Genomic DNA, 27,088 nt, shown 5'->3' on the forward strand with positions numbered 1-27,088 from the left:
CCAGTTATGACGATGATACCTTTCATTTTCCTGTTTTCTTCCACTTCTTCCTATCAGATGTTTACATTTCAAATCACACCTTTTATACAATTTCTCACACAGGAGACTAATCAAATTTTAGGATTATTCTTCTCAAAGTTTTTAACACTCGTTAGTCCAAGTCAGTCAAGACTTTTTATTTTAAATAGCACAGCAACATAATTCGTAAGGGCAAAATTAGTGCAGGCTTGGGTATTTTACTGTTACTAGACTTCTAGTTGAGATCCTCCTCCCTCCCATTTTCTTTATTTACTGTGTAAATAAAGGGTCCTAAGTGCAACTCATAAAACACAGTTACAGTGCAGAACCTCAGGATGTCATGGAAGTCAAGAACTGAAGACTGAAAACAACGACTTCTTGTGGCAGAAAAGAATTTCTGACTATTACAAAAAGACTTTAGAGATCATTTGCCTCTTTCAAACTTACTAGCTACACATCAAAATACCTAGTATCTATGGTGTAAAAGGACAGTTTTCCCTGGTACAGAACACACTTTGTCTAGCACCTCTCTAAGTATGCTAAAACTGGCTGCTGCTGGAAACAAATTCTGCACCTCTGCAGCTTGGCAAGCTTTTCCTAACCAGACATGTTAGAAAAGGCTAGTGTCTGGGGATTTTTCAAGGAAAGGGCTGTGGGGTTAACTCTAACTGCAGCTGTTAAGGATTTTGAGATAAACATGATTCTTCAAATGCTATGTGAGCATCCAAATCTTTCCAGCTATGCAAGAGTAAGGAAAGCCTTTATAAACCTTAACTTGTGACAAACAGATAAGCTGAATAGCCATGTGAAAACTATTCATGTAATCCATGCTGAAAAACTGTATATAATAAATTTGCGAGTATTTTCCTGCTCAAGTAAGAAATTTGGCTTTAAAAACTGCAGGAATAAAGGACATACCTTGCAATTGCAGCACATGATGTATAAAAGGACATAAGCAGCCTTCTGGGACAACTTAAAAAAAGCCACACACACACATCAAAACCAAAATAAACCACACATGTACAGACAATACTTGGGAGATGAAGACTGGCAGATTCTGCAATAAAAGCTTACCTCAAACTGTTACAGAAATCTTCACTGCAGGAAAAGTTACAGCAAAGAGCCTTCTCCATCTCTTTTTTGTACATGACAGTTGTTACAGAGCACAGACAGTTGCTCTGTACAGCTCCGAGTACATAGAACGTTTGGGTTGGAAGGGACCTTTAAACTTTATCTAGTCCCAATTTCCCTGCAGTAAGCAGGGACATCTTTAACTAGATCAGGTTGCTCAGAGTCCTGTCCAATCTGACCTTGAATATTTCCAGGGATAGGGCATCTACCACCTCCCAGGGCAACCTGGGTCAATGTTTCACCACCCTGAATGTAAAAAATGTCTCTGTTATATGTAGCCTAAATCTGTCCTCTTTTAGTTTAAAACCATTGTCCCTTGTCCTGTCACAACAGCCCTTGCTAAAAAAAAAAAAGACTGTCTCCATCTTTCTTACAGGCCCCCTTTAAGTAAGGCCACTCCAAGGTCTCCCTGCAGCCTTCTCTTCTCCAGGCTGAACAACCCCAACTCTCACCTTTTCTCCTAGGAGAGGTGTTCCAGACCTCCAATCATTTTGTGGCCTTTCTGTACACCTGATCTGTCAAGTTTATGTCCCTCTTGTGCTAAGGACTCCAGAGATGGACACACTACTCCAGGAAGTCTCCCCAAAGTGGTGCTGAGGCACCTAGGATGCAATGTGCTTTCTGAGCTGCAAGCTGGCTCATGTGCAGCTTTTCACCACCAGCACCCCAAACGTCCTTCTCCAACATATGTACAAGACCTTGCACTTCGATTTGTCAAACCACATAAGATTCACACAGGCCCACTTCTCTAGCTTGTCCAGGTCCTTCCAGATGGCATCCTGTCCTTTGGGCATGTTAACTGTACCACTCAGTCTGGTGTCATCTGCAAACTTGCTGACAGTGCACTCAAGCCTATTGTCAATCCCTATTGAAGAAGATACTGAACAGTACTGGACCCAGATGGATCCAAGGGATCATGCTTGTCACTGTACATTGAGTTGTTGACCACTAACCTCTGGACATGGCCACCCGTCCGATTCCTTATTCACTGGACAGTCCACATCTCTCAAATGTAGAAAAAAGAAGGCTGTGGGGGACTGAGTCAAAAGCCTTAGGAAAGCCCAGATAGTTGACTCTAGATAGCTCTTCCCTTGTCTACTCAAAGTCAGTCACTCCATCACAGCAGGACACTAGGCTGGTCAGGCAGTACTTTGCCCTTGGTGAAGCCACAGTGGCTGTCTTGAATCACCTCTTTGCATTCTATGTGCCTCAGCATTGCTTCTAAGAGGACCTATTCCATGATCTTTCCAGGCACAGATGTGAGGCTGACAGCTCAGCAGTGCCTGGGCTCCTCCTTTCTACCCTTTTTAAAAATGGGTGCAATGTTTCTCTTTCTCCAGGACTCACTCTCTCTTCAAGGACATCACCTGACTACCAGGACTCTCCAAAGACTGTGGAAAGTGTCTTGGCAACTGTGTCAACCAATTCCCTCAGGATTCTGGGATGCATCTCATCAAGACCCATAGGTATAGTCAGATTCCTCAGGTGGTCATGAACTTCATAGGAGGATGTCTAGAAAAACAATGTAACAGTATCAGAGAACAGCTTTCTAACAGCTCCTAGACTTCGACAGTTATTCTTTCCTACACTGCTGGACCTTGGATGAGAAGGGGCACCTCTTTTTCTTCTGCTTTAGATCCACTTGTTGCCAGATAATATGTAGAGCCCAATGTACAACAGCCACTTCAGCATATACTTCTTATCAGGTTTTGGAGACCTGACAACACTGATGATTGAAGCAGGAGTGTACAAGCAGAAAATTCTATATGCATTGTTGTCAATGCTGAATCATAGGCAATGTATACCCCAAAATATATCCATGAAAAATCCATTGTGGATCTGACACCAAGGACTTCCTCTGTATTTGAAGAGGCTGATTTTCTGAAACACAAATTGAAAGTCATCTGGTGGCACCTCTAATACTGGAGGGGAATTAAAAGCATGAACTCTAATCAAACCTTGTCCATAGAGGTTGTAGATGCCCCCTTCCTGGAGATGTTCAAGGCCAGTTTGGATGGGGCTTTGAATGACCTGGTCTAGTTGAGAGGCATCTCTGCCCAGGGCAGGGAGGTTGGATTAGGTGATGCCTAAGGTCTCTTCCAGCCTAAGCCTTTCTATGATCTTTCTCGTTTCAGTAAGAAAATTTAAACTTCCTTGGCTACAGAGCAATTAAGCCCACACTGGAGACCTGCATTTTGACCTGTAATATGTAAATTTTTTTTGGACAAAGCATATTAGGCAGGTGCTATGAAAAACTCACAGATGGTAGAAAGAGCAGAACCGAACTGATAGAAGAAAAATTACTCAGTGACTCACTACACAAGTCATCAAGCAAGATCTGAGTAGTCCAAAGGCCAGGAAAGATCCAGTATTCTTGAAGATTTCCCCCCACCCTGCCTCAATCTCAACCCACCTCTATCCAAAAGAAAGGATGGTATGACTCTGCCTTGGGGGACACTTGGCTGTGGAAGATCTCCTTGGACACCTGGAACTAAGCTCACATGGCCAAAGCCACAACGGTCTGCACCCTGCTCCTATGAACTGCTGGGATCTTTGCTCCAATCTATAGGGAAAGACGAAATAAAGATACCTACTTTTATTGAACTTTGTAGTGTTTGCATTATTAGTCACTCTGTCCTGATGCAAATAAACACTGAAATTGCTGTGTAGTAATTCAAATGTGCATTTACCTTGTCCTGATGCCAAACCACAATAAAACTAGCACACCTGAATGCACTCAAACACAGAAATGAACTTATCTCCTAAATGCTCTCTCCCTTTTATTAGTGTAATGAACCCTATTGCAAGGGCTTCGATCTTAGTTTTTTTACTCCAGTTGCTTACATATTCCTTATTTTTTTCCCCATTTAAAAATCTTTAAACAAAACCCCCACTATCAAAGTAATAATGCAGTCATTTTGTCTTTTTGCTTAAATGAGACACAAAGGAATACTTTGGACAGCTTACTTTCTGTAGGCAGGCTACATAGCCCCTATATCACTAAATTAAAAAAAGTAAATAAAAATACATTTCATCTTGGGGCAGGGGGAAGGAAGAAAATTATTTCTAGAATGAGGATAAAACCCCAATAGTTCCAGCTACTCAGCCATCAAGCATAGATAAATACGCATAACCTACTGTTGAAGTAATTAAAAGACAACATCCTGTTTCCCAGGAAATCTGAAAGTTTTCCAAGTTAACACTGCAAAATGTCAGTATGAAATTGTGTTACTAAAACATGGTGTTAAAAGCAGTTAAGCAAGTTTAAAATCATTCATCTAAATCAGATATGCTCAAATCATCCTTAGTCATCCTTTTTATGTCACAAGCAAATATAGCACACTACTGAACCTCTATACATAAAGCAGCGTCAAGACTAATGATAACAAATGATAAAACCACAAATGCAAGTAAAAAACCCTCTGTGTCAAGGTTCTTTAAATGCCTTTGCTGTGAGAGCAAAAAGCAGTTGCAAGTATACCTATGCTTTTTCAAACTGGCAAATAAACCTTTTTGACACACAGATCTTTATCCACTTAACTCTGCAGAAAATCACAAGTGTAAGGGTCATACTCTAATCGCCAATACAAGTCATTGCAACAGTTTAGCCTCAACTTGAAAAGGATATTAAATCTCTAGGAGCTCTGTGTTCCAGTGTAAGATGAGCTGCAAAGTCATCTGTGACATGATTCGGATCCCCTCCAGGTAATGCTGCACATATTGGACAAATCTGAAATTACAAAGGAAGAAGTTCCAACTTTATAAATTGTAGACCAAACAGAACTCATGTCATTGAGTCAACCATTAGACATTGATTCTTATGTATTAAAATCACATTCCAGATAAACAGTAACACCTGGAGAGCAGCATATTCAAAAAACCCCAGAAAACATACTCAAGCGAAGACACTGATTTTGGACATATTTTACTTTGATTTTCAGACTACTAACAAAACCTGAGCTAGAATTTCCAAATTCAATTTGCAGTGCCTTGAAAATTGGTCTTTGTATGCCAATCCGGCTACAGACCGCAGAGTCTGATTAAAGAATTACTATTTATCTGCTTGACACTTGTCTCAGCATAGGACTCAGAATGAAACCACAAGTTATTTGTTGAAGTTTCTGAGACCATCCACCCACGCAGTGTGTATCTACTACAGGTTGTCAGAGAAGGACTGAACTCCACATCCTTTCACAACAGTACTTTAGAAGAAGGCACTGATCAGATGTCTTTGGTTGGTTTGTTTTTCAAACCAAAACATGCTAACCAAGTAGACTAATAGTAACATTGCAATTGCCCCAATTATGATTTGCCTTTTTAGTAACTCCATGAACAGCTTGAAAAGCATCTTCCATTTCTCTTTACAGCAGTTCTGCAGACTGACTTTGAAGTTTTGCAGATGGCAGACAAGATTTACAGATGGTAGGGAAAAAAAAAAATCCATTCCACAAAATTCATCCCCAAATATTCAGAGCACAAATTAACAGCACTTTGACAGCTATCTTCAGGTGCTGTCTGTAAATCTCTCTATGTTCTACCCAAACAGTCTTGACTTCATGGAGCAATTTTTGTCTGCAAAGCCCAGGTTCCCAGTGCTTTTCAATACTTACTTCAACAATACTTAAATTGTTGACAGTAGATCTGAAAAGACTGCAGGCCCTAAGAACATCTGTATAATAGCATACACATCTGTCTTATTCATATTGAGGTGAAGACAAGTGTATTTACTGTAAAATCTCAATTGTTTTTGACTTCAGTTGCCACGTTGTTAAAGCTGTTGTGACTTTAAGTCAGATCTCAGCAGAAAACCAAGCATCTTAAAAGCTTTTTGCTACAACGCCTTCCTCTTTATTTTCAGTGATTAGCATTTGACTTCACAGAACTCCTCTTCCCAGATTCTTGATCACTGAAGATGACATACCAATTCAGGGCAAAGACAACTTATTCCAGTGTAACATAGTAAGTACTCAACTATGCCAACCAGTCAGACAGCTATCCTGTTAGTACATAGGAACAGACATACAGTGAACAGGTAATTTCATGGATTTTAGAACCACTTATAAGCTGCTTAATCTCCGAGTGCTTCATACAATATGAAGAGACAACATCTTCAAAGCAATCCTTTTTCATTTAGGCTACTCTGAGGAAGCACAGAATTCCAGCATCAGAAGAACAACATGCTTCTACAAGCAGCAAAAGAAAGATGCTTTGTTAACAGGACAAAGGCATTATGAAGTGCCTATACTTGGAGATAAAGTCCTCAGAAAAACATCAGCTAAGAAAAAGTTAAGAACAATGAGAAGGAGGGAATCTAAGCATCCTAAACCCCTATCTCTAAACAGGAACTAAACTTGCAAGAACTCTGAGAAAGTTACTGAAGGATTATTAAACAAAAATTTAGTCAAGCATATGATCTGGCAAAATCACAAAGATTGCAGCATCACTGATTAAACATTGACACAGCTAAAAATCATTGTTAGCGTAACGTGTGGAAACAAATGCTACAGGTGAAAGGAAAACATTACCTGATGCTTCTCCTGAAGCTATGATAGTTTGTATTAAAAATAAATTGAAAAAAAAAAAAAATCACTGTTACCCTGAACAATGTCTAAAAGATGGCTGGAAAGTCCTAAGCCAATCACACTCACCTCCCAGCACTCTGAAGTGTGCTTATACAATCACTATCTTCCTATGTAAAAGTAATCACTTTGACAATATTTATGTAACCTCCAAAAGAGACACTGTAGTCTTCAAGAATAAAACAGGAACCATTCAGACTGTCTCAGATTGTCCATTTCATTACTGTAAGAAACACTCAATTTTATCAGCAACATATCAACAACCTAATCCTCACTGATCACATACAAGGAACCTAGTTACTGCCTTCCTAACAAAGTTGCTACTGTGCCATGTAGCAGTAGAGAATTTGTTGCCTCTGTTCTGAAATAAGATTCAAAGATGACAGTTGATAAAAGTTTCACAGTATTTTTTTCATTTACCCCATTCCAGTTGAATTCTGGAGTTTATTTGGAACAGTCAACTGACCTGAAATCCAATACCAACAGTAACAATTACCATAATGACAACCAGATTCTTCTGTAGTTGCCTTTTAATGCTTACTATTACTCTTGGACATTGTGGTGGTTTTAAGGCTATGCCTTTAATTTTTTTTCACAGACTTTGAGCAAAAAAGTAAAAGAATGTAAATAAATCACAACTGGATGTAAGAAGGAAAATAATGATTATTCTAAACACTTCCATTGGGGAGACAGAAATGTTTAAGAGTCAGTACTCAAAGTACAGTCAGTCTGTCTGGTGTTTTTCTGCTGGACAGTCTAGCAGAGTGCTTTCCACGTTTTTCTTCTGACTTTGCTGTCACAGATAGCATACTTGCATGCTGAACTTGAAAGCTAAGTTCTAACAACCTCTCTGCTTCTTGTCTTTCTTCCTTTTGCCAGGGGGTCCTGGGGAAGGCATGGAACAGCGAGGCAGAGGGACAGCTTTCCTGGCTTTGGCCAGGAGGGTTTTGTGCTATTTCTGTTTATTGTACATAAGGTAAATATTGTGTATTTTGTATATATTCATTGCATTCCATCATAGACTGTAGTTTTTGCTTGCAAATACAGCTACATTTGCTTCCAAACTGAGCTAGTCTGGTGGTGTTAAGGTGGGAGGGGAATTTCAGCTCACTACAGACATTTACTGGAGAAGAAATACTGGTCATTACTAAGGTCATAGCACTCACTAAAATAATTTAATTTCTTCTTTTTAATGGGTAACCTTAGAGGCCCTGGTCCTTACAGGGGGACTTTAACCACCCTGCTGTCTCCTGGAGGGATAACAGAACATGACAGCAATCCGGGAGGTTTCTAGTGCACTAATAACTTCCTTTTCCAAGTGACTGATGTGCCAATGAGGAGAGGTGCTCTGCTGAACTGCATACTCACCAACAAGAAGGGGGACATTTGGGATGTGACGGTCAAAGGCTACACTGACACTGAGATGGTGGAGTTCAGAACCCTGAGGGCATGGAGGAAGACAAAGAACAAGCTCACAGCCCGAAAATTCAGAAGAACAACTTGGACTCTTCAAACATGTGCTTGGAGGAGTCTTGTGGGATAAGGCCTTGGAGTGTAAAGGAGCCCCAAGAAAGCTTTTTAGGATTCAAGGATCATTCCCTCCAAGCATAAGAATGCTCCATCCCAATGAATATATTCCCATGTATCAGTACAAGCTGGGGGCTGACCTGCTGGAAAGCAGTTCTGTGGAAAAAGACCTGTGAGTCCTGATGGACAAAAGGATGGCCAGGAACCAGAAATGTGCCCTTGGGGCCAAAGGTATCCTGGGATGCATCAAGAAGAGTGTGGCCAGCAGGTCAAAGGAGGTTCTTCTCCCTCTCTACTCTGCTGTGGTGAGGCCTCATCTGGAGTAGTGTTTCCAATTCTGGACTCTCCAGTTCAAAGAGGACAGTAATTGTTTGAGAGAGAGTACAGAAAAGGGCTACAAAGACAATGAGAGAACCAGAACAACTCTCTCATGAAGAAAGGCTGAGGGACTTGGAGATTTTTGGCCTGGAGAAGAGAAGACTGAGGGGAGATCTTATCAATGCTTAAAAATAATTAGAGGATGGTTGTCAAGAACATGAGGCCAGTCATTTTTCAGTGGTTCTCAGTGACAGGATAAGAGGTAATGAACGCAAACTTGAATATAGGAAGTTCGATTTAAACATTAAGAAGAAATTCTTTATCTTGAGGGTGGTGGTATGCTCAAACAGGCTGCCCAGAGAGGTGGTGGAATCTCCATCTCTGGATTAATTCAACACCTGCCTGGTGCAACCTGCTCTTGGTGAACTTGCTCTGGTGGAGGGGCTGGACTAGGTGATCTCCAGAGAGCTCTTCCAACCCCTATCACTCTGCGATTCTGTGTAATATGAAACTAGACAAAAATACCAGGAGGCCTACATGGATGAACAAGACTTTCCTGAGGAAATGCAGAAGGGAAGTATACAAGGGTTATTCTGCCAGGGTAACCCTGGAGGAATACAGAAACATTATCTGAGCATCCCAGGACAACATACAGAAAGCTAAAGCCCAAATGAAATTGAATCCTGCAAGAAATGTCATAAGTACCTAGGCAACAAAAAAGACAACCAAGGGAAAATGTGAGTCCCTTGCTCGAAAGATGGGGGACCTCGTTACACAGAACACACAAAAGGTTGAAGTCATTACCAGCAAGATCACCTCTGGGAATTCTAGGCCCCAGAGACCAGGGTAAAAGCCTGGAACAAAGAAGACATTGCCCTGGGGGAAGGTTAGAGACTACTTAAGTGAACTGGACATACTTAAGTTCATGGGCTACAATGGGATGCACCCATATGTGCTGAGGAAGCTGCAGAGGCGGTAGCGAGGCTGCTCTTGGTCACCTTTGATCAATCATGGTGAATGGGAGAGGTGCCTTAGGACTGAAGTAAAGCAAATGTCACTCCTGTCAAAGAAGAGTGAGGAGGATCTGTGGAACTACAGGCTGGTCACCTCAGCTGGATCCCTAGGAAGGTGGTGGAGCAGATAATCACCTATTTCCAGGCATGCTAAAGAGAAGATCATCAACAGTAGACCATATGACTTCTCCAAGGGGAAGTCATGCTTGACCTTGATAAAATTCATCATAGAAGTGACTGGCCTGGTAGATGACTGGAGAGCAGTGTATATCATCAACCAGGAGTTCAGAAAGCCTCCCACAGGATCCTCATAGACAAGCTATTGATGCACAGGCTAGATAAGCATACAGTGACATGGAGTGAAAACTGGCATACTGGGTGGGCTCAGAGGGTGGTGATAAGTGGGAATTTTGCAGATGACAAAACTGGGAAGAAAGACTGATGCAACCCTGCCATTAAGAGGGACCTCCAAGAAGCTGGAAAAATGGGCAAACAAAACCCTTTTTGCAGAAGTCTGTGGAATAGCAGGTATCTAGAACCACAGATTCAGTCTTTATGCACCGAGTTCTAGAAGTCACAGCTGCAAACAAGGACATTTCAAATCAAAAAACCTGGAATCTTAAGATTCCCTGTCAGGAACGTATCACTGACATCAAGTGGTGCAAATTAGAACTGCAACACTAAGCTGCCAAAAAAGTCATTCAAATATGGCTGACACTGTATTTTAAAGTTATGAAGAATACCTCAAGGAAATTATAAAAAGTATGTTAGTATGTTAAATCATGATTCCAAAGCACAAATTATGATCCCAAAGTGCAAACACTTCATTTGTTTAAGAAATATCAGAACACCTTTCAGTCTCAAAAAGATAGACAAACCACCTCCCCATCACACCTTTGCACAAGGTCCTCAATAGCTTTCGAGGAGAAAAAGTGTGTTTTCTCCCACAGAATTCCATGGAAGGAAACTAGAAGTAGTTTCTTCACAACGTATTAAGTGACAAGTAATCTACTTCAAGCATTCAGATTTCTCCAGGAATCAGTTAATCTGACAAGCACCCAGGATGTCATGATAACCTACTTTCTCTTACTTCCGGAAACAATTAGGGAAGAAGGTGCTAACACCTCAGATAAACAACTGTCGACAGAAATACTTCAACAAAGTGCATTTTTAAACTTGTCAAGTGTCCTAACGGTTAGAGATGGAGACAGCAGTAGTTTCAAAGGAATGGCAGTTTCCATTGCATAAATATTATCAGGTTCATTACAAAAACTGTTTGAAAAACACATGCTGTCTACATGTCTTCATCTCTAACAGTTACAAAAGATTGGCTCAGCTACAAGTTATGAGCAGGATAATTACAAACTGGTTGTGAAAAGGGAGACGTGGCTGCACTGAACAAACCCAAGAACATTCCAGATTGTGTCTTACAGAATAACAGACTACTACATATAGCAGCCTTTACATCAAGAAAAACAGCAACCATAAAAATAGAAAGCACTCCTATTATGATAGCCCTAAAACACAGAATTTTGATGTCATCTTCAAATGTAGGTATTTCTTAAAAAGCATTTAAATGAAGTAATGCTTGGAAGATAACAATTTTCCAGAACAGAGATTCTTCTTAATATTTCCATCACAAGTGGAAGCCACTTCTGAAGCTTCTTACCACTTCTGTTGATGTTTCTGCATGCTCAGAAGTAACATGTTCTTGAAGAGATGTTTCTGTATAACCCATTTTCCCACAATAAGGACAAGTGAAAGACTGTGGCTGCTCTACAGAGAAAGCTTCTCCACCATAGTACAAATCTGTAACAGAAAGAGTTTAAACAGAGTTTACTTTAAAGCAGTGGCATCATTTTGTTTTGTTCATGTAAACCTGTTCCCAAATGTACTTCAGTATAATCACCGCCAAACTAATTTTGTGTTTAATATAAACGGCTATTTTAATCTTCTATAAAGGCCACATTCAAGAAGTGCTCAATTACTGATAAAAAAAACCACATTAGCAAACATAATGCAGTTGTCTAATACTCAGTAAGAGCTAAGACTCCTATGATGATGCTGATACTGCCAAACCTTCACTCTTCCTCCACCCTTCTTACCCCAAGTACAGGGTCACCTAAGTCATTTTTCAAACATGAGTTTTCAAAAGCCGAACTCTCAAAAGTACCTCAAAATTTTAAAATAAAAATTTTATGTCCTCAGTGATGCTACATGTCAATATTTATAGTATATCTGAACCACTGCTTCACAGTAAGTAGCTTTTGAAATGTCTCAAATGTGTAAAAGATTGAAAGTGAAAAAGGATTATCTGTTACACACTGGCTGCAACTTTTAGATATGTTGAATGTAAGCACTTTTGCGCTGACGAAAATCACACACCTAAGTTGCTAACAATGAAGCTCCCCAACCTCCACATGGAAATTTATCAAACTATCCAAAGAAATAATGCAAGATTTGTACATACAAGTAATTTCTGCATCTAGTATCTAAAAAGAAGGGGGGGAGGGGGAAAAATCTCTCAACATTTTCAGGTGATTCTTCCAGCTGCGCAAAGGCCACAGGGCCACAACCAATCTGAAGACAGTGGTAAACATTCGCATGCAGGTAAAAATAACTTTTCCTAAGATATATTGTTAGCTCAGTCCAGATGTCAAGAATTAATCAGTATACACTGTTCTACCAAAGGGGAAACTGCCAAATCCTGTATTTCTGGTCCTTGCTTTGAGAACATGAAGCAAGCTATTTATTTTAAAAGAATAAAAAAAATTAAAAGAGTCTTCTTTCTAGTCTTTTGATTATACTCCTAACAAGTTCTCCTACTTATCTCCCCTCCTTCCACATCCTTCTCCTAACACATAGCAAGCATACACACATGCCAAATAAATATGCCTTCATCTGGAAAAAAGTCAGAAGTTAAATCAGTCACTAGTACATCCAAATATTTTTCCTTTTAAAGTTTTTACCTCTCTTCTTTTTTCCTCCTCAACTTAGTCTCTCTCTCAAAAATCGAAATCTGTCCCTTTTCTAATCTGACATGCACATCACCAGAGAAATTTTCTTTTAAGCCAGATTTTTTTTTTGAAAGAATAGTTGGCAATTAAGTGATATCATGAATCTTTTTGTTTAACATTTAGTTACCAAATGGGTATTCACTACCTTCAACAGTGACATCATTAGCAAGACTGAATGCACCCTCCACAAATTTGCAGACCATACCAAGCTGAGCGGTGCAGTTGGAAAGTCTAAAAGAAGGGACCTGGACAGGCTGGAAAGGGGGGCTAAGGAGAATCTCGTAAGGCCCAACAAGACAAAGTTTAAGGTCCTGCACCTAGATCGGAACAATCCTAGATATCAATACAGGTTGGAGGATGATGAAATTCAGAGCAATGCTGCAGAAAAGGATTTTGGGGTGCTGGTGGACAAGAAGCATGACATGAGCCAACATGTGCATGACTGCAGCACAGCAGGCCAGTAACATCCAAGGCTGCGTTAAAAGAAGCACAGCCTCCACACAGAGAGCTGATTCTGTGCCTCTGTTCTGGTGAGATCTCACCTGCAGTACTGCATCCAGCTCTGCAGTCCTCAACACAGGAAGGTCATGCACCTGATGGAGCACGTCCAGAGGAGGACCAGAAAAATCATCAGGGAGTGAAATACCTCTTCTACAAGGACAGGTTGAGGGAGGTGGGGTTGTTCAGCCTAGAGAAGAGAAGGCGTTAGGGAGACCTAATAGGAGCCTTCCAGTACCTGACAGGTGCCTACAAGAAGGTTGGAACGAGACTGCAGTGATATGAAAAGGGGCAATAGTTTTAGATTAGAGTAGATTTAGGTTGGAAGTTCTTTACGATGAGGGTGGTGGAACACTGGAACAGGCTACTCAGGGAGACCGTTCAGGCCCCATTCATGGAGATATTCAAGATCAGGCTCGATAAGCCCTGGACAACCTGATCTAGTGGAGATGTCTCTGTTCACTGCAGGGGGTTTGGACTAGATGACCTTTGGATGTCCCTTCCAGCTCAAATCATTCTATGATAGTTCTCCACTTGTTTCATTTTTACAAGTACATCAAAATTCTAATAATTCCAAACCTTGTCATGTCATTATTACAGTATCACAGAATGGTAAGATTGGAAGGGACCTCTGATGATTAGCTAGTCCAACCCTTATGCTAGAGCAGGATCACTTAGCATAATCATTCAGGAACACATCCAGGTGGGCTTTGAATGCCTCCAGAGAGACTCCACAGCCTCTCTGGGCAGCCTGTTCCAGTGCTCTGCCACCTTCAAAGTGAAGAATTTTTACCCTTATATTTATGTGGAACCTCCTGTGTTCCAGTTTGTGTCCATTAACCCCTTGTCCTGTCACTAGGCATCACTGAGAAGAGTTTGGCTCCATCCTGCTGACCCCTTTAGATACTGGTTAGCATTGATAAAGAGTATCTTCACCAGGCTAAACAGACCCAGCTCTCACAGACTGATGTACCAGTCCCCTAATCAGCATAGTGGTTGTCCACAGGACTCTCTCCAATAGTTCCTTGTTCCTCTAGAACTGGGGAATCCAGAACTGGACACAGTATTCCAGAGGAGACCTCACTAAAGCAGGGCAGTGATGGAATAGAACCTCCCTTGACCTGCTGGCCACACTTCTTTTACTGCATCCCAGGATGCAGTTGTCTCCTGGTCAGCTTATTATCCACAAAGACTCTCAGGTCCTTTTCCCCAAAGCTGCTTTTCAGCAGATCAGCTTCCAACCTGTACTGATACATGGGGTTGTTCCTCCCTAGGTGCAGTAATCTACCCTTGCGCTTATGGAACTTCATTAGGCTTCTCCACACCCAACTCTCCAGCCTATCCAGTTCACACTGAACAGCAGCACAGCCTTCTGGTTTGTCAGCCACTGCTCCCAGTTTTGTATCATCAGCAACCCTGCTGAGAGTGCACTGTCTCTTTTGTCCACATCACTGATGAACAGGACTGGACTTAGTATTGATCCCTGGGGAACACCGCTGACCACAGGCCTCCATCTAGACTCCACCCCACTGACTACAACCCTCAGAGTTATGTCCTCCAGGTAGTTCTCAATTCATCTGTCCAATCATCCAATACAGACTTAAGCTGCACAAGACAATGTTGAAGACCTTGCTCCTGCCTCTCTTACTTCACTTCCTACTCTTTAGGATACTCCATTCTTGAGCTTGGAGGAAATGGTCCTTGAATATTAACCAACTCTTAGTACCCCCTACCTTCCAGTGTCCTGTCTTGTAAGATCTGTCCAAGATTTCTCCATTTTCTCATGGGGGTAGTGTGCAAGCCACACTCTTAAAATCATAAACCGCCCTAACAGCTTTGTAATCTTTTCAGAAGAACTGGAAACTTTCTTTGACCTTCTCCATTGTCCTCAAAAACTGTCTTCAACAGAAAGCACAAAATTACAATGGCTAGTAAGCATACTTCTATGACCCCTCAGAAATAGATTCACTGGATTTGTACTTTAAAAGCCAGTTGTCACATGAGACTGTTTTATTTTAGGCTTTGCTCCTGTTACAGCTGCATATCACACTGTGTTTGTTATAGTGTTCTTCCTAGTGTTTCTTGTGGGGACTGAAGAACCCATTATTCTAGATCCCATCTTGCTTCAAAATTAATACTAGGTCATACACTGAAAGACAAATTCGCCAACCTGATGGTACAAGAGTGAACACGTAGCCAGAAAACACCAGGGCTTTTGACTTGTTTACAGCATTCTCCTATAGGCTCCTGTATTAGTCCAAGTATCAAGCAGGTAGGAAGAATAAATCAAAAAATATGAAGATGACAACAAAGTCTTCACTGTACCTGAAGAAGTCCATCTTCTTGCAGTATTACAGTCTGCAACATTATTGCAGTATCTAGGAGTCCTAAAAAGATGATCAGTTTTCATGGAGGTAACAGCATGCTAACTTTCCTTATGCTGAATCAATCCCAAATGTACAGGATCATCTATGTGATTAGCTGTTCACCACAAACCTGAACTTGGTCACAGCTTTAGGCACAGATTAGTTAAGTGAACTCCACAGTTTCTGCATATAGTACTGACCAGAACAGTAACGAGAGCTAGAGGTACACAGGATCCTTTCCATCAGCTACAGATAGACCTTGAGCAAATAATTCACTGATCAATGCACATACTCAGAAAACCAGAAACATGATGCTAGCTTCCTCTGAAGTGCCTGCATCAGTTTTGCTGTAGAAGGATCCCCAACTCCACTTATTTCTCCTTAGTGAAATACTCACCTTTTACCCTCCTAACCATCAGTAAAACCTGTAAGTTTACTCCTATTAAGAACAGTTTTCATACTCTTGAATTGAACCCCATTAGAGTCAAAAGCAAAAGGTAAGCTACAATTCACATATCTACCTACATTAACAGCCTTCCGTTCTGTGTTTCTAATGAAGTTTTGCTTACTTAAAGAAATCGTCACACAATGGCTTGAGTTGGAAAGGACCTTAAAGATCCTCTAGTTCCAAACCCCTGCTGCAGGCAGGGGACGTCTTCGACTAGATCATTTTGCTCAAAGGCTCACCCAGCTTCCAGAGATAAGTCATCAACAACTTCTCCGGGTAACTTGTTCCAGTATCTCACCACCCTCACCGTAAAGAACTTCCTCCTAATGTCCAATATAATTAAACCCTGCTTTAGCTTAAAACCACTGCCCTTTGTCCTATCAGCAGAGGCCTTTATAAATAGTCCCTCTCCAGCTTTCCTGTAGACCCTCTTCAGGTACTGGAAGGCCACTGTAAGGTCTCGTTGGATCCTTGTCTTCTCCTGTCTGTGGGACAAATGCTGTGATATTGAACAAATGAAATTTCTACAGCTTATTTTCTTATTCTGATTTAAAGAAGCCACAGTAGTGTAATAACCAAGCAATGCTGAAGTAGCCCTCAGAATTCTATTACTGTTATTGAAGTACTGTCCCAATACTTCACTATGAACATTCTTCCAATTTGCTATCTGTATTCTTCATGCAGACTTAAAAAGCACAAAACAACCCCTCTGTCCTCACAACACACAAATAAAATCTATTTATCAAAGACTTCCAAAATAGAAATATGCAAGTTGCAAGAAAAAAATACTTTAGACATTCTTTGGTTCTGAAGATAGACATTTAAGAGAGTAGTACTGCAGTACACTGAAAGCTGTAACATATTTAGTGCTGGCTTAAGGCTTCAGTCCTCCTGCCTCCATGAGCACTTAATGTTTACAGCGATGTAGTCCTCTTAGCTTAGGTGTAACATCCAAGAATAACTGTTGCTAAGGGGCTAAGAAGTTTGAACTCTGTATCTCAGTAACGACCAGACCTACCAGCAAGCAGCACTCCTGCAAAATCTCACCAGGATTCTGCAACTTGTGTGGCACTGTGGCACTTCAGCAAAGCATACTGTCAGAGAAGGTTGCCACGTCTTCTAAACTTGAAGTTGATTAACAGCAGCCATTGTTTTAAAGCATATTTATTATTCTAATAACCTGTTGTTATCAGACCAAAGATTAAATAAATAAATACATATATATATGCCAATTAAAAAATTCAGTTCTTGCATGCTAAATCAAAGAAATCGTGCCTAGTTTTTAGAGAATGAGTTACTTGCTCTTATTTTCAGTGTGCTAATAGGGAAAGTGTTATCTGTAAGCAGAAGCATGAAAATTTGTATAATGATTGCAGAAAAATTGTACTAGAGTTTGAAATGATCACTTACCGAAATCTACTCTCGTTAATATGCACTGCATTGGATGATCAGTTGTATGCCGTGTCGTCGTTGCACCACTTTCATAACAAGTTGCGCACAGATCGTAGTCGTAGCAAATTAAACACTTGTATCGGCGACCTCGAAAATTTCCTTTTAAACATGCATCACAGCTGACACCTGTAAACAAATAAAACTGCTTTGAAACAGAAATAAATGCACTTTTCCTTTTTAAAATAAAAGGCAGATTTGTTGTGATTTCCTCATAACAACTAAAAGTAGCCAGCAATCTCTGACATACACAGCTGACAAGACTCAATACTTAAACGTATTTATGTCTTTAGAAGACATTGCACTTATTTTACTTTAAGAATTCAAGATCCTAATTTTGGGAGAGCAAACTCAAGCACCTGAAATAAGAATATATGCTAAATTATAAAATCTCTTCATATGCACATTTCTACATGCACGTTTACGTAACAGTATTGACTGGTATTTTGACTGTTCTATTAGGAATCTCAGGCCAAGGATTCTTAAAAAGACAAATGGTATAACAGCTGATCAAGATGGAAAAAAACCCAAACCAAACAAAAACACCACCACCAACAACCACAATAAGCAAGGAAGCCACTGACAAAAATCCACCACCTTTTCAGCTTTTACTTTCATAGTCTGCAGTACTTTGAAGAATACCATGACCACCCCTGACACTATACATGAGATAAAATGGGAAAAAGTCCCTAGTTTCTAAGTAACAGAAAACAGTGAAGCTGTTTTTTTGAAGTAAGGCTATATTAGCTCCCCTCACCCTCTTTTTCTCAAGTTCAGTCTTTGCACTGTAAAGTAGTCACACTGCACGTGTCAGAGAAAGGTTTCATAGTTTCCAAAGGTTTTGTTTTTCCTCTGTGTGGTCTCAGTTCTCTTTTGGTTGCTTAGTTAAGTGCAGAAGTGTCAGCATCTTTTAATCTGTCTGCAACAAATCAAGGGCCTCCACAAAAGCAGCCAGTATATATAATTAAGGCAGGAGAGGTTGATCAACATCCTCTTTCAGCATCAGCTAAGAAAAGTTCTTCATAGTTTGGTACAAGCACAGCCAACCTTAGGAAAAAAAACACCCAACACAACAAAAGACTCACATTAGCCAACTCCCCGTTTTAAACCTAACTTCCATAGGACTGCTATTAATTGCAAAAACAAATTCTGTGTCTTTCTGTTGTGCTACTCCACTCTGTATGATCCGAACAGAAACTTCACCACTGTAATACAGGAATGTAATAGTAATTTCTTTAAAATCTCTGCTACTTGTTTAAACTATTACATCATCACATTCAGATGAACAGTGGACAAAATTATTTTATCATTTTCCCCTTTAGTTTCTTTACCTACAGGGATACCTTAAGGCATTATCTAATCATTTCTAAAATGTAAGCACTGTGCTTATATGAATGCTGAACCTATTTAGCTGCCTCTCACTATATCCTTTGAAAGCATTACCCTACGTGAAGTAGTATATTAGAAAATATATCAAGAATCTTAGTTCATAGCATTGTGAGGATAGCATTATCTCCAAAGTTTTTGTATTTTTAATCTCACCAGACATGCCCTTCCTGATGTTCCATTCATAAACTCTGAATGTTCTGTAACAATCTTCGAAGAATTAGACACCATGAACAACCTAACTTCTGAGAATACCTACTTGTTAACTTTGTAGAATGAATTTTAGTGCTTCAGGTGGTTTGTTGGCTTTTTTCCATATAGAGATCTACAAACTTACCCATGTATCACCCATATCTCCCCAATAATCTAAGCTATACATAAAAGACTAAGCAGTCATTGACAGTACTGCAAGTCTTTTACTTCCTACTAAATTTTCTAGGAAACAGCTGATCAGCATGTTAACACACTGAAGTAAGCTACCTAGTATCTAGATAAAGTATTAAATCATGGTTTTTCCAACACACTGTATTTTCTTCCTTTTCCAACTTCTTTATTTAAGCCCAAAACAGTTAATTTAATGCAGATGTAAGCCTCTCTGCAATAAACTCCTTCTATCACATGTTTTCTCAAACTTCTAGATCATTCCTACTGAAGAAAGACAGGTTCTTAAGAAGTTTTCTTCATTAAAATATTTCTCCACGTCATCCCATGCTGCAAACCCCAAAACCTGTGATAGTAGATTTGGAGAAATTCAGCTACGCACAGATCACAACAGTGTTTGTACTTAAAATTTAAGAACGCTTCCAGTGGAAATATACTGCAAGGTCTTCACACACATGAATTCTGCTTCTTAGTGATCAGTTATCCAGAAGTCTACAATATGATTTGAGCAGAAAAACTAACATTAGCATAAAACATTACTATGGCTGCTGAATTCATACCAAGACAATAACAGTTAAAGACAGCATGCTTTCTACAACTCCCAAGGTTGACACTTTGCTACAACTACCCCATCCTTCCCTTTGAGAAACAGGCCAACAGCAGGGGATGTGCCATGTTAATTTTATATCCCTTTGTGCAACAGAGAATGAAAATGTCATGTGGCAGTTTAGGTTGGGTGCCCCCTGCCACTGCTACATGAGATACACCTCTGGTGTCTTGGGTGCCCACCCAATAGGGGTGGACACAGGAAACGGCGTATTTCTACCCATAAGTCCTGCACCCTATAAGGCCATCTGCAGAGTCATTCTCTTCCTCTTTCTTCCCTCTCTGCTCCCACGGGAGATGTCCTCTCTTATCGGGTAATGCCGGGGGAGTATCCTCAAGGCCTCTTAGGCCTGTCTAGGCCTAATGCCAGGAGGAGAATGGAGCGGGGGGCAGTCTCAGACCTGGCCAGCCTGAGACTTGCCTAGCAGCGGGAGGGGGAAGAAGGAGCCCTGGGGGGTTTGGGTTTACCCTCAGGTGGGAAGAAGGGAAGGATTGGGAAGCTTTTGGGAATTCTGTGAGGGGTTCTGTATGCTTTGGGATACTCCTTCCCACTATGCTTTGTAGTCTTCTGTAGCTTCACCAATTGCTTTTCCATTTAAACTTTCCATCGCTCTCCAATCCGTTTGTGTGAGTCTTGTTCTTTTATCCCTTTCAGGGCAAGAGACGATCTGTCTGGCCCCAAACCAGCACATGTCAAAAGGGAAAATTAGGATTAAAAGCCTCAGTTTGGAAGCTAAACCCATGCCTAAGTCCCCAAACCTTCCCCTGAACCCAGTAGGATCTCTCTTCTAAGAGTTACATCACTTATTTCTCCCTTTTCACAACAGTCTTACCAAAGACAGGTCAGTTACGACTTTCCAGCTCTTTCTAAAGCCTATTACTTAGCTACCAAAACCTCACCTATGTATCCAGCCTGGGATCTGGAAACTGAAATACCCTATCATTTCTCCTATAGTAATCAAGCCCTGCACAAACACAAGCATTTAAAAGCAGCATATTCCAACCACTACAACACGTCTTTCACCACATGCCTATCCAACATTTCCTTGCATTTACCTCTCATTTGCAAATACAGCACATATGTTATAGATTCAAGAATGTAAGATTAAACTAGATGCACCCACATTGATCTCAGGTTTTGAGAAGAAAGCATGGTCTGGAGGAGTTCACTTTGAATCTGGGAATAAAAGCAAGCAAGCATCCAACCAACCGAAAAGGTATGTGCCAACTGGACATGCAGGATGCACTTCTGAGTTGTATGAAGCGTGACTTTTAGGAGAATCCTTGAATGAAATCCTGCTAACCTCAAACTGATTGCTATTCAATGAGAACAGCTGATTCACCTTTTGCAAAGCAATGATTTTACAGTGATCAGAGAAAGAAACACCTGTTCAGTTACAGGTTACTGATCTGCATCACAGATGTTAGAATCGACTTCCTCAAATTTTCTTCTATTTTGTTATTGCTATACAAGTACCTACATAATACTGTGTATCATGTCTCATTAGAACCTTGTTGTTCAAAGATTAAGAATATTGTACTTTAATTCCACACTGTTCCACTAGAGGGTAGTATTGTGCTAAAAGCCTAAGGAGTTAGGTTTCACTTCACCTTCAATTATCGAACTTCAGGTTCTGAAAGTTTCTTCATCAGTATTCACTCATGGTATTACCAGTTCCACTTACAATCTTAAGGCCTGTAAGGGATGAAAAAAAGCTGTGCTAGTTAGCTTCATTCTGCTGCTTACTAACATGGATTTGTAAAATTTTTAAGTCAGCCCAAACATTTTTATTATAGAAATTATTTTATTAATCATAGAATGGCTTGGATTGGAAGGGACCTTAAAGATCATCTAGTTCAAACATCCCCTGCCATGGACAGAAACTTTCCAGTAGACCAGGTGCTCAAGATCTCATCCAGCCTGGCCTTGAACACCTCCAGAGCAGAGGCATCCACTACCTCCCTGTTCCAGTGTCTCACCACCCTAAAGAGTTTCTAACATGTAAAGCAGTCTAAATCTGCTCTCCTCAAGCTTCAAATCTCTTCCCTATCACATGCCCCTGTGAAAAAATCCCTTTCAGGTAGTAGAAGGTTGCTGTAAGGTCTCCCCTGAGACTTCTTTTCTCCAGGATGAACAGCCCCAACTCTCACAGCCTATCCCCATAGGGGAGGTGTTTCAGGCCTCTGATCATCTTCATGTCCCCCCTCTGGACCCTCTCCAACATATCCATACTCTTCTTATGCTGGGGGCACCAGAACTGGGTGCAATACTCCAGGCAGAGTCTCACAAGAGCAGAGCAGAGGGCCAGAATCACATCCCTTGTCTTGCTGGTCACTTTTGATGCCCAGGACATGGTTGGTCTTCTGGGCTACAAATGCACATGGCTGGCTTGTGTTGAGATTTTCATCAGCTGACACCCCCAAATCCTTGTTCTCAAGGCTACTCCCAAGCCACTCCTCATCCAGCCTATATTTTTGCTTGGGGTTGCCCCAATCCAGGTGTAGGACTTTGCACTTGGCTTTGTTGAGTTGGCTTGAGCTCACCCCTCAAGCTTGTCCATATCCCTCTGGATGGCATCCCTTCCCTCCAGTGTGTCAACTGGATCAATCTAATACTAAAACCAGCCAAAGAATATGGCAGCTATTATACCACTCAAAAACTACCAAAATTCACTGAATACTGACAAAGTCACTCAGCAGCTCTTCTCCAGATGCAACTTTGAGAGCAGGGTCACAATATCGAAGCACAACAAGTAGGGCTGGTTTTACTCCTTCAAAGAACATTAAATCATAGAACACACTGGGTTGGAAGGGACCGTACAAGGTTAGCTAGTCCAACCCCCTACATTAAAAGAAAGGACATCCCTAACTAGGTAAGGCTGCTTAGAGCCCCATCAGGCCTGACCTTCAGTGTTTCCAGAGATGGGGCCTCCACTGCCTCCCTGGGCAACTGTTCCAGTGCTCCATCACCCTTATAGTAAAGAACAACTTCTTAATGTCCAATCTAAACCTATCCTGCTCTAGTCTAAAACCATTGCCCTTGTACTATTGCTACATGTAAATAGTCTCTCCCCAGCTATCTCATAGGTCCCCTTCAGGTACTGGGAGGCTGTTACAAGGTTTCCTCAGTCTTCTCCAGGCTGAAGAGATCATACTCCTTTAACCTATTCTCATAGGAGAGGTGCTCCAGCCCTCTGACTCTTTCTGTTGCCCTCCTCTGGACTCTATCAGGTCCATGTCCTTCTGTTGAGGACTCTAGACCTGGACACAGTACTCCACCACATGAGGTTTCACCAAAGCAGAGGGACAGAATCACCTTTTCTAATCTGCTAGCCACACTGCTTTTGGTGCAGCTCAGGATACAACTGGCCTTCCAGGCTGGAAGTGCACACTGCTGGCTCATGTTTCACCTACAAGTATGCTCAAGCCCTTTTCTTCAGGGCTGCTCTCTATTACATCATCTCCCAGCCTGTACTGATAACAAGGTGTGGTGGTTTGAAACTGTCTTTTTAATTTTTCCTTGCAAAGTTCAAAACAGAGAAAGTGAAAGAATGTAAATAAGTCACTATTGGGTGTAAGAAAGCAAAATAACGATTGTTCTAAACACTTCCATTGGATAGATAGAAATGTTTAAGAACTATTACCCAAAACAAGGTAGGCATTCGGCACATTCTGCGTTCGGCAGTGGGGGCAGTTGCTGGGCTGTCTGGCTGCTGTTTTCTTCTTCTTCTCTTCTGGCTGAAGATAACATGTACTGACCTTGGCAGCTAAGTTAACAACTTTCTGCTCTAACTAAACTCTGCTTCTCTGTCCAGGGGGGTCTAGGGGGGAAGCTCCTGGGAGAGGGAGGCCCTGTTTGGGAGGGTCCCCTTGGGGGGAAGCAAAGGGAGCTTGGTTGTGTTTTTCTGTTGATTGTATATATTTGTAAATGTTGTGAATTTCAGCTCACACCGACACACAAGGATTGTCCCAACCCAGGTGCAGGACTTTGCACCTGGCCTTGTTGAACATAAGGTTCACCTGCACCCACTTCTGCAAGTCCCTCTGGATGTCAACCCATCCCTCTGACATATCAATCACACCCCCACCTTGGTGTCATTTGAAGAGTAGCTTGAGGGTGGACTTGATCCCACTGTCTATACCATTGATGAAGATATTGAACAGCAATGTTCTCAATATGGACCCTCAAGGGACACTACTTGTCAGCCCTCTCCACCTGGACATTGAGCACTACCCTCTGGATGTGACCATCCAGCCAATTCCTTATCCACCAAGCAGTCCACCCATTGAATCCATATCTCTCCACCTTAAAGGGAAGGATCTTGTGAGAGACTGTGTCAAAGGCCTTGCATAAGTCCAGACTGATGACATCCATCGCCCTTCCTTTGTTCACTGACATAGGCACTCCATTGCAGAAAGCCACCAGGTTGGTCAGGCAGGACTTCACAGAATCACAGAAACATTCAGGTTGGAAGATACCCTCAGGATCACCAACTCCAACTGATAACCCTACTCTACAAAGTTCACTCCTAAACCATATCCCCAAGCACCACATCCAAAGAACCTTTAAAGACATCCAGGGTTGGTGACTCAACCACCTCCCTGGGCAGCACATTCCAATGTCTGACCACTCTTTCTGTGAAAAACTTCTTCCTAATGTCCAGTCTAAACCCAGTCATAGCTTGAGGCCATTCCCTCTTGTTCTATCACTAATTACCTGTGAGAAGAGACTAGCACCAGCCTCTTTACAGTGTCCTTTCAGGCAGTTATAGAGAGCAATAAGGTCTCCCCTCAGCCTCCTCTTTTTCAAACTAAACAACATCAGATCCCTCAGTTGCTTCTCCTAAGATTTATTCTCCAGGCCCTTCACCAGCTTCATTGCCCTCCTCTGCACTTGCTCCAGCGTCTCAACATCTCTCTTGCATTGAGGTACCCAAAACTGGACACAATACTCAAGGCATGACTTCACCAGTCATGAGTACAAGGGGACAATCACCTCCCTACTCCTGCTGGACACAGCATTTCTGATACAAGCCATATGCCATTGTCCTTCTTGGCTACCTGAGCACACTGCTAGCTCATATTCAGTTGTCCATTGATTAGAACCTCCAGGTCTCTTTCTGCCAGACAGCTTTCCAGCCACACTTCCCCAAGCCTGTAGCGTTGCTTGGGGTTGTTGCAACCCAAGTACAGAACCTGGCATTTGGCCTTGTTGAACCTCATCCTGTTAACGTTGCCCCATTGATCCAACCTATCCAAGTCCCTCTGGAGAGCCTCCCTGCCCTCATACAGATCAACACTCATACCTAACTTGGTGTCACCTGCAAACTTACTGATGACACACTCTATGTCTTCATCAAGGTCATCCATAAAGATGTTAAACAGAAGAGGTCCCAACACTGAGCCCTGAGGAACACCACTTGTGACCAGCCACCAGCTGTATTTAACTCCACTGACCACCACTCTTTGGGCCTCTTAGCCCAGCCAGTGCTTCATCCAGCAGACCCTCTGCTCATCCAAGCCATGAGCAGCCAGTTTGTCCATGAGAATTCTGTGGGAAACAGTGCCAAAGGCTTTTCAAAAGTCTAGGCAGACAATACTCACAGCCTTTCCCTCATCTAACAGTCGGATCATCTGGTCATAGAAGATCAGGCTGGTCAGGCAGGACCCAGACTTCATAAACCCATGCTGGCTGGGCCCGATCCCCTGGTTGTTCTCTGTATGTTGTGTAATGGTGCTTGAGGTGACCTTCTCCATGACCTTCCCTGGTACTGAGGTCAGACTGACAGGTCTATAGTTTTCTGGATCCTCCTTTCTTCCTTCCTTGTAGATGGGAGTTACAATTGCTACTCTCCAGTCCACAGGGGCCTCCCCAGTTAGCTAGGACTTAAGGTAAATAATGGAAAGTGGCTTGGCAAGCACATCTGCCAACTCCTTCAGCACCCTTGGGTGTAGCCCATCCAGCCCCATAGGCCTCTGTGTGTTTATGTGGTGTAGCAGATAACTGACCACTTCATTTATTGTGATGACCTCATTCTGATTCCCTTCCCTGACTCCTAGTTCATGAGGCTGGGTGCCCAGGGAACTGCTGGATCCAGTGTTAAAGACTGAGGCAAAGTAGGCATTGAGCACATGAGCCTTCTCCTCATCCTTAGTCACTATATTTCCCTTTGCATCCACAAAGGATAGAGATTTTCCCTAGTCCTCCTTTTGTTGCTAACAATTTAAAGAAACATTTTTTCTCGTCCTTAACAGCTGTAGCTAGGTTGACCTCTAGCTGTGCTTTGGCTCTCCTAATTTTCGCCCTGTCCCGGCACACAGGGACAGCCTGCACCTGTGCCTTTAAGACTTCAAGAGAGAAGTATGTTCAGCCTTCCTGGACTCCTATATCCCTCAGGGTGGCCTCCCAAGGGACTTTGTCAATCAGTCTCCTGAACAGGACAAAGTCTACCCTCCAGAAGTTGAAGGTATCAGTTTTACTGACCCTTCTCCTTGTTTCCCCAAGGATAGAGAACTTAATCATCTAATGATCTCTGAGTCCTAGATGCTCTCCAACCTTTACTTCCCCCAGAAGTTCTTCCCTGTTCACAAGAAGCAGGTCCAGGAGAGCCCCTTCCCTGGTTGGCTCCCTCACCAGTTGTGCCAGGAAGTTATCCTCCACACACTCCAGGAACCTCCAGGACTGTTTCCTCCCTGCTGTATTATACTCCCAGCAGACATCGGGGAAGTTGAAGTCTCCCACAAGAACAAGGGGACGTGCCCTTGGTGAAGCCATGCTAGCTGTCTCAAATCACCTCCTTGTCCACCATGCGCGTTAGTAGAGCTCCTAGAAGGATCTGTTCTGTGATCTTCCCAGGCACAGAGGTCATGCTTGACAGGTCAGCAGTTTCCAGGGTCAACCTTTCTACCATTTTAAAAAACAGGTTCAATGTTTCCCTTCTTCCAATCACCAAGGATTTTAAGTATGAAGGAGAGATTTTTTTTTTCAAATATCATGGCAACTACATCAGCCAGTTCCCTCAGGACTCTAGGATGCATCTCGTTAGGTCCCATAGACTTATATACATTCAGCTTCCTCAGGTGATCACAAACCTCATCTTCACTTAAAGCAAGACAGGCTTTGTTTCCTTGGCCCCCATCTTTTGGTCTGACAAGAGAGGCTGTCAGTAAAGACCAAAGCAAAAATTCACTGAAAATCTCAGCCTTCTCCACATCTGTTGTTACTAACTCACCATTTTTGCTCATTGCAAGGGGGAGGGCGTGTGTGCACATCTTTAACCTTCCGTTTCTGGTTGACACACCTGTAGCAGCCCTTCTTATTCTTCACATCCTTGGCCAAGTTCAGTTCCAG

The 27,088-nt window shown here is 41.9% G+C and overlaps 1 protein-coding gene across 1 annotated transcript in view; it reads right to left on the bottom strand.

Annotated features, from left to right (window-relative positions):
• The window catches only part of KCMF1 (potassium channel modulatory factor 1), a 52,036-nt gene that overhangs the window by 8,566 nt on the left and 16,382 nt on the right, over positions 1 to 27,088 (bottom strand). Inside the window, exons 2-4 of the mRNA XM_054397494.1 lie at positions 17,326 to 17,493; positions 11,256 to 11,395; positions 4,778 to 4,879 (exon numbers count right to left, since the gene is read on the bottom strand). Coding sequence (XP_054253469.1) covers positions 4,778 to 4,879; positions 11,256 to 11,395; positions 17,326 to 17,493 — 410 coding nt within the window. The remainder of the gene's footprint in view (positions 1 to 4,777; positions 4,880 to 11,255; positions 11,396 to 17,325; positions 17,494 to 27,088) is intronic.

This window comes from Indicator indicator, chromosome Z, assembly GCF_027791375.1.
Source record: "Indicator indicator isolate 239-I01 chromosome Z, UM_Iind_1.1, whole genome shotgun sequence".
NCBI classification, from domain to species: domain Eukaryota; kingdom Metazoa; phylum Chordata; class Aves; order Piciformes; family Indicatoridae; genus Indicator; species Indicator indicator.